This window comes from Anopheles coluzzii, chromosome 2, assembly GCF_943734685.1.
Source record: "Anopheles coluzzii chromosome 2, AcolN3, whole genome shotgun sequence".
In the NCBI taxonomy this organism is placed as follows: Eukaryota; Metazoa; Arthropoda; class Insecta; order Diptera; family Culicidae; genus Anopheles; species Anopheles coluzzii.
This window is the reverse complement of record NC_064670.1, coordinates 34,665,796-34,673,825: the sequence shown is the minus strand read 5'-3', so window position 1 is coordinate 34,673,825 and position 8,030 is coordinate 34,665,796. Positions and strand designations below refer to the sequence as shown.

The following is an 8,030-nucleotide window of genomic DNA, read 5'->3' as shown; positions in this document are numbered from 1 at the left end:
CAAATCTTCCAAAGGAAAAATAATCTCATGTGTTTTATTCAGATTCCCTCGTCAATCACATCGAAAAAACCAAAATTCGAAATAAATATATAACCAAAATACTGTTTATTATCGTGCACAAAAAAAGCTACATTTACAATCACAAGATCTACTAATACAACTTCCGCTTCGTTGTACAGAACAGAACAAAACTGACAGCTAAAACAAAATAAGCATCCTCAACATAATCACCACCTCCGCTACACCGTACCGCAATCCAGCTGCAGATTGATGCCACAGTCGCCCTGCGTTTTGGCTTTGAGAAACGTCAGCTCCCTGCTACTCAGCGCTATTGCTAGATAGTGCAGGTTGCATTTGAAAAAGGGTGCTTGCGGTAGCTGCACACTCGCCATCTGCACACCGGGCGAGGCCAGATTGAAGCTGTTCCAGTGTACGAACCCTTTGCGGCCCCGGTACGTGTAGAGTTGTACCTTGCGGCGATTTTCCACAAATGCCAGTATCGTTTCGTCCCGAACCTCTAGCACCGTAAGCTGTGCCGGCCGGTGGCAGGATATGATCTGGAACAGGTGACCCTGCAGTATGTCGCTGTAGATGCGGACCGTGTCGTGGTTGCCCTGGATGATCGTGTTGACCGTGTCGGTGACTGCCACTAGTAGCCGACGCGCTTCACCTCGCAGACCAACGTGGAAGGTAAGCAGTTCGCCGGTGGCAGGATCAGGGAAGTGGCTGTTTTCCGTGGTGCTGATGCGTCCGAGCGGTACTACCTTGGCTATCCGTGGTTCGGGTAGTGGTTCGAGTGGTTCCATCAGGTCCGTTTGTGTTTGACGCGTTATTATGACGGTATCGTTGCTTTCCTGTATCGCTCCGATTTCGTTCAGCGGATCGGGTTGGGTGAGTAGCGACACCTCCTGCGTGTATTCGTCCGGAGTATCATCTGTGCGGTAGTAGGAGCTGTTCCTTTGCATTTGATTGTACACCGTTATGGGGGAGGCGAACAGGGCCAGATTTACGAGTGGATCATCGTGTGAACGTTTGGTGCGTGAGGGGATGATGGTACCTTCGGCTCTAGACAGAACCGCAATTCGTTTCCCATCGGCCAAAGCCAGTCCAACGCCGAGTGAGCTCGGTACAAAGCTTGCTGCTTCAAAGATTCGTGACAGGTCCCATTCTTCCTGCACCTTACCAGTCACATCATACTCGAGCACGGTCGTGCGCTCCAAGACGTAGAACCGTCCACTGGTGGAAGGATCTACAAACAAGCTATCAGAATCCTTATCCGGCATGGCCTTCACCAACTCCAGCGAAAGTCCCTGGAACTCCCATATCGCCAGCCCCGTCACATTGCACTGCTCATCCGTCGGTGCCGATCGCGTTACTAGATAAAGCTTCTCATCCTGCGCAGCCACAGTTTGCCACTCAAAAACGTATCCCGTGTGCGCCTTGAACAGTCCCACGAACACTCGGTCCTGTGGGTTCCACTGGAAGAACTTACTACCGCAGCCGTAGTTGAGCGCAAGGAAATGGTTGCCCTGGTGCTGGAACGTCCAGAACGACTGGATGGGTTGCTGCACGCGAATAGTTTGCCGCTGCACGAAGTAGTTAAAGAAGTACACACCCTTCTGCGTACCATTGATGAGGGCTTGCGTTTCGCGACAAGAGGCGCGATAGTTGGCGCGACGTTTAGCCAGCTCACCCTCGACGAACTGTTTCTCTGAGTGGAGCTTGCGTACGATCTCGTTAATGGGCAACCCGTTGATCGTACCATTGCCGTGGATGCTGTCACGGAAGACGAATTTACGAGAGCGTAGCCTACCCCAGTACGTTTGATGCTCACGCCCATCGGTCCAGAGCGCGCGCTCGTACCAGTGATCGAAATCGATCCCCCCGATCGTGTCGTTAGTGTACACATCGTTGGCGGCAATTTTGTAGAACGTTAACGGTGACGAGATAGTCATGTCGTCGGTCAGCTGTACCGGTTCACCAAACGGCACACCGTTCAGATTCTTGGGCAGCGTGGCACTGTTCAGCACGCGTATGGAGTTGAACACTGACGGTGCGTCGATCGTTTGTTCGCCGTAACGCTGTAATTGAAGAGAGGGAGATAGATAAGGTCAATGTTGTTCATTGATTGGATGAGGAAGAAAGCAACTTCCTATTACCATGACGGTATTTGCTCGTTCCACGCGAAGATCTCGCCCATTCACAAGACCTTCCACTTGTAGAGGATGGTGAATGACGATTTGCTTCACATAAACTGGCTGGTCGATCGTTTGTTCCGTGTGCAGGGTAATTAGTCCGCTCGTCGGTAGACCATTGATAGAAGCTGCCACTAGATGGTCACATTTGAAGGCTCCCGGAAGGAACACTATCTTATCTGTACGATTTTATAAAGGAAAAATAAAAAAAAATAGATTAATTAGTCGTTCAAAATGTATGCTTACTTCCCACTTACCCACAATCTCATAGTCCTTGTTTATCAGCAATGTTTGCTGCAAAAGCGTGTCCGGATCAATGCCCATCAGGTTTTTCCCAATCAAATCACCCGCAATATGCAATGGTCCTCCCCACACATTTCCATAGAATTCTACTGGTTCGCTAAAAACGATCGGTTCCTGCTGATCGTAGTATACGATCTCGTTCAGCACGTTCGACACATTGTACCCGTTTACGAAATCAACCGTAAAACCATGCTTGAAATGAACCTCCTCCTGCAGGACGTAATGCCCCTTGAAGTAGTAGTCCTGGTTCGTGCGGATGAGCGAAGCAAGCTTGTGCGTCACATTCATCAGCTCATTCCAGCCACCGTACGCCTCTAGACTGTGAATGGTCTGCTGTCCTTGCAGACGCAGATCACCCTTGATGATGTGCGTGTCGGTAGCGTTATCGTACGCGTAGTACGCTTCGATTGGTTTGAACGACTTCCCGTTGATGGTGCCACTGACAATCATCTCTTTCACGTACACTCTGCCCGTCGTTAGCACGTGTCCGGGAAAAGTGATCGATTCATTTTTGAGCACCAGATCCTTTACCGGCACATTGTTGATGGTTGGTGTGTGCAGATCGCCCGCCACATCGAACCCTTGTGTGAACAGCTTTGATCCGGTGAACTCCACCGCCGCCCCATCCGTTCTGTACACCACGTTGCTCAAGAAGGTGACAAAAGGTATCTCATTCAAGGCTCCATCGACCGACACATCTCCGTCTACGTGCAAGGGATGCAAAAAGTGCAATGCACTCTGGACAGCATTTGGTCGGTCCAACCATACGACGTTGTTCAGAAACTGCGTCAAATCAACTCCATTCAGTATACCGATCTCGACGCTTCCATCGATATGCAGTGTATCGAGCACATGCCTACCGCTGAGCATGTAATCATCGTTCAGGTACGTCTCAACATTCTCCTGCAGCCGCACTACATCCAAGCCGTTAAGGTAACGTGCAGCAAACGCGTTACTAACGTACAGTGCGTCGACGAGCACATCGTGCTGTATCGTTTGCGGTTGGCTTAAGCTAAACCGGTACGCGTCAAACGTGGGCAGGTGGACGTCGTTCAACGTGTTCGTGGGACCATCGATCTCGCTGCCCGCAAGCGATAGGTAGCTCGCGTACAGTTCGCTCATGTAGATGGATTGATCGCGGAAGACGATTTCCTCCTCCATGTCGTAGAACGCGGCCCGCGGTTGACCATTAAGGGTTCCCACTATCTCAAGGTTCTTTGCGTACAGCAAGGAATACTGAGGGCAGAACTCTAGCGTCGCCTGCGTGTGCTGGTCGCCGAATATTTTGATCGAATTCGTATCCCACTCCGTCACGTTGATGCCACCGAACAGGCCGTACACCTGTACGCGGTTGAAAAACACGTTGCCCAGCACCATGCTCACGTTGATCGTCTGATCCGTGCTCTTGGTTAGCAGCTCGTCCAAATGTATCTCCCCGATCATGTTCGACTCGATCCGGATCGGTTCGTAAAAGTGTAGACTGCGATAGTGTTTCGATGCGTTAATTTCCACGTACGGTTCGTCTACGTACACAACGCTCCGCAGGAAGTGGTCCAGATCGTAACCATCGAGCTGATCGACGTAGATTGGACCGTTTACGACTACCTCGTTAAACTCGCAGGCCGCTTCGAGGAGCTTTGTTTGGAGAAGGGATGGATTGTCGAGAAATTTATCCATATGCTTGCCATGGACGGCACCGCGAACATCGAGTGATTCTTCTATCTCGAGTGAGTCGAATGTCACATTGCCCGGGATATACTGATCGTCGTGTAGTGTGATGAAATCGAACGGATTGATACCGTTCACAAACCCGTCAATGTCGAGTGCATCCATTGCTGGAAGAAGAGTTAAATTAGTGTAAGAAGCATCCGATTTTAGCGTATATAGGAAAAATGAATCGTTATTTACTTAAAGAGTCCTTGAAATACTTCTGGCCAGTAATGATCGATTCGCGTGGTCCTGATCGTAGCACATAATCCTCCGGGAAGCGTAATCTGTTCAAGAACTGTACCGTTGTTTGACTAGCAAACGTCACATTCTGTAAAGAGAGGGTAAGAACAATGCATCTCACTATTGAAGAATTCAACATAAATTCAATCCAACTCACCCCTTCCACATTAAGAATTCCAAGCCGCATCGCACGATCCTTAAAAACGAGCCCATCATAAAACGTTTTCCAAGGGACGCCGTTGATACGCTCGAAGCTTAGATCACCCTCGATGTGCAAAGACTTTGACCGCAGCACACGCCCATGCTCATCGATTGCATTGCGCAGCGAGCTTTCCGCTTCTTGCAGATTGATGCGTGCCCCGTTTACTTTGTTCGCCACCTGCACATCGTCGATGACTTCCAGCGAATCGAGCGTCAGGTTCCGCCAGCGTCTATTTTTGCAGTTGAAGTAAATCAACGCCTCGCTTAGATCGATCCCATTCACTGTGCCCCCCTCGGGAAGCAGCACGGTGTTCGTGTAGAGATCACCGCCGAGAACCAGCTCCCCATCGAGCACCACCTTGTCGTCAACGTCGTACAGTAGCTCTTCCGCCGGTATGCCATTGAAACGATCGAACTGAAGCTGCTCCACGTTCAACTCCTTCAGGTGTAGCTCTTGCATCGTCGGTACCTCCTGGCCGTGCACATCGCGACCAAACCGTACGAGATGGTCCATCCGTGGCTGTTCAAAGCGCTGTATGTACATATCGTCCGCGTGCAGCGCCCCGTCGATATACAGCCGTCCCGTCACCTGTACCGTACCGTTGATTTGAAGATCGTGCGAGCGGGCATCCCGCCGCACGCTGTACTGCAACTCGGACAGCATTGCATCCACACTCAGCTCGACGTCCTGCACCGTTTTAACAGTGGCGGTCAGATCGGCCTGCAAGTCTGCCTCGCGCCAGCTATTTTGTCCGATCGTCATTTTCACCCCGGCCAGATCGAAATCCTCCGCAAAGCGCACCAGCGGCGTATCGACCGAGCTAAGGTTCTGGCGCTTCAGCACTACCGGATCGCTTTCCATCAGCTCAACGTACGACTGGGCCTGCTCAATCACCGCATTCTGGTAGTCGATTATCTTCGTGAACGCGTCCATCGTTTCCTGGATTTCTTGAATTTTCATCAAAATCGGATGCTCCCCGGACAGCAGCTCGATCGACATGCGGTACAGACTGGAGTGTGCCTCGTGGCGCGGCACAATGATCGATATGGATTTGCCGCGCTGCGCTATCGTCGCACCGAACAACCCGTCCGTGCGGTCGAGATCCAGCATGCAGCTGGCCTCGTTGTCGATCACCTCGTTCCCTACCATGCACGGTATGTTGGTGGCCAGGTCGAACGACACACCGTTCCACACGAGCGCTTCCAGGCGCTGTATTTCGTGCGTGGCAAAAATCATACGATGCTGCACCAGCAGCACCATATCGTCCCGGTACGTTCGGGCCGGTATCTCAAAGAACGCTTCCACTATCTCCAGTGCCTCGGTGGGGATCTTCTGCTCGTAAAACTTTCCCCGCTTGTAGCGCAAAACGGCCGGCGTTTTGCCGCTGATAGCAACGTACGCGTAGCGTCCTATTTGAAAGGCGTACACCGAGCGGAGCGCTTCCGAGCTGTAGTTACCTACGGCTTTAAACTTCCTACGGTTCTGATCGCCGACACGGAACGTGTACAGCTCTACGGTCGTATTCTGCGGAAACGCAACCAAATACTCTTCCCCCGCGGCCACTAGCCCTACCGATGGGCAGGGATGCTTTAGGCCGAGCTTCTGCATCAACCAAAACTGTCGATCGTTGAAGGAAAACTCGTACACGGTGGCCGACACCGACTCGTGCCGATTCGGATGCCGACCTATCAGCAGCAGCGCATCAACCTCCTTCTGGCGAAAGAATTTAATTTGCGTAATTGTTTTGTGCAGCGGCCAGCGCCATTCCTCCTCCAGCTTGTACTCCGATTGTTCGCGTAGCGTGTACCAGACGAGGAAGTTGCCCATCGATATAACCACACACCCGACCGCTGACGCATGCTCCGTGTCCCAGAAGCTTAAAACCTCGAAGGCAATCGGGGCCGACTCGAGCAGCAGCTCCTGGCTCAGGACGTACTGGCCGTCGCGCTCCAGCAGCACCACCGCACTGGCCGCCGTTAGCCCCACGACTACGTGCCGATCGACGTTGATCGCACTCATCGTCTTCCAGCGCACTACCCGCTCGCCGAGCGTAAAGTTAACGTCCTCCTCGATGGACCGTATCGAAAGCGTATCCCGGGTGGCATCGTGCACCTTCGGCGGTTCCGATACGGCGCCCAACGTACGGATGAAGCTTGGATCGATCAGCTTCGCATCGATCGCTTCGTGCAGCACGTTGATGTGTGTTTCGCGCAGCGGTTTCAGCTCCGCCTCGTCGAACCCGTCCGGATGTTCTAGCAACTGTTGGCGCTTTAGTTCGTACGCGGAAGGGGTAGCTGATTCCGTCGCGGAATCGTGCGTTGTGTTGTGAGGTTCCTGTTTCGGAAAGGTGGCCGGCCCTCGCATTTGCCCCTGTGGATCGAACGGATTTTTTTCCCCATCACTATGCACTACAAGCTAGAAAAGCGGGGAAAGTGAAAACACGTGGTTAGGAAGCGGTACGGGGTTGCAGGACGCTTTGTTAAAGGTTATTACCACCAGCTCAATAGAGAGCACAAAGGAAAGCACTAGAAACGAGCTACACTGCATGTTGGGCACGGTTTTGCATAAAACATGTGTTTGTAGGATACGAATTAAAATATTTCAACCGAACGCACTCAAACCGATGGCACCATGATTACGATAAAACTTTAACTGTGGGATGACGATACGATAATGTGCACACGACGATACTGGAAGAGGAAATAGCCACAGAATCTGTTGGTGAAGGTGCACTTGGCCGAATGCTTATGAATACTGAGCTAGGTGAACTGGCGAGAGTGAATAAAAGGCACTGGCCACTAACACTACGCAATCCGAATGCAAATGGCCGTTACGGAGGTTAGCGCCTAAATGTATGCAATACGATGTCGCGTTGCACTATGGTGCAGATAATGCAAGGCAGGTGTCGTACACATATCTATTTATTTATTTATTTATTTATTCTTGCAAAAGAAGGTTTTAGATTTTGTAATAATAAATAAATTAAAGTTCGAAAGTTTGTATGTGACTGATCTATTAATAGAACGAATTGAGTTTATATTTTTAATTTACTTGAAATTATCCATTTTCCATTCGTCGATGGATTCGTTTTTTTATAGAGCATTCTTCTCCAAACAATCATGTACAAAACGATAAAATCTGCCTCATGGCACTATCTTCAATGACCGCGTTGAAAAGCTACTGCTAAATCTCGTAAATCATATGTTTATATACTAGACAATAGTGAAAAATAAAATGAAATTGCAACAACCACATTCGTCGATGTTTGACCATTATAACATTTTCTATACTGTTTTACTTATTCCCTAATTTTCACAACATTTATGTGGTAGCTATTAGTTATGTACATTTAAATTGATAGCTTAGGATATAGAAGTCAG

The 8,030-nt window shown here is 50.2% G+C and overlaps 1 protein-coding gene across 1 annotated transcript; it reads right to left on the bottom strand.

The window, feature by feature from the left end:
* Nucleotides 1-88: 88 nt before the first annotated feature.
* LOC120952176 (uncharacterized) lies at nucleotides 89-7,455 on the bottom strand. Its single transcript, XM_049606077.1, has 5 exons — nucleotides 4,606-7,455; nucleotides 4,407-4,536; nucleotides 2,453-4,333; nucleotides 2,160-2,374; nucleotides 89-2,081 (listed from the first exon to the last, which is right to left on the bottom strand). The coding sequence occupies exons 1-5, from the start codon at nucleotides 7,012-7,014 to the stop codon at nucleotides 240-242; spliced, it is 6,477 nt and encodes a 2,158-aa protein (XP_049462034.1). The 5' UTR covers nucleotides 7,015-7,455; the 3' UTR covers nucleotides 89-239.
* Nucleotides 7,456-8,030: the final 575 nt, after the last annotated feature.

What these genes read in the sequence shown, in the direction of transcription:
- LOC120952176 (XM_049606077.1), bottom strand. Translation starts at nt 7,014, where the DNA reads ATGCGAGGGCCGGCCACCTTTCCGAAACAGGAACCTCACAACACAACG. An exon ending in GAATTCTTAATGTGGAAGGG is followed by an intron (nt 4,537 to 4,605) that starts GTGAGTTGGATT and finishes CTCTCTTTACAG; the next exon opens with AATGTGACGTTTGCTAGTCA. An exon ending in CAAGGACTATGAGATTGTGG is followed by an intron (nt 2,375 to 2,452) that starts GTAAGTGGGAAG and finishes AAAATCGTACAG; the next exon opens with ATAAGATAGTGTTCCTTCCG.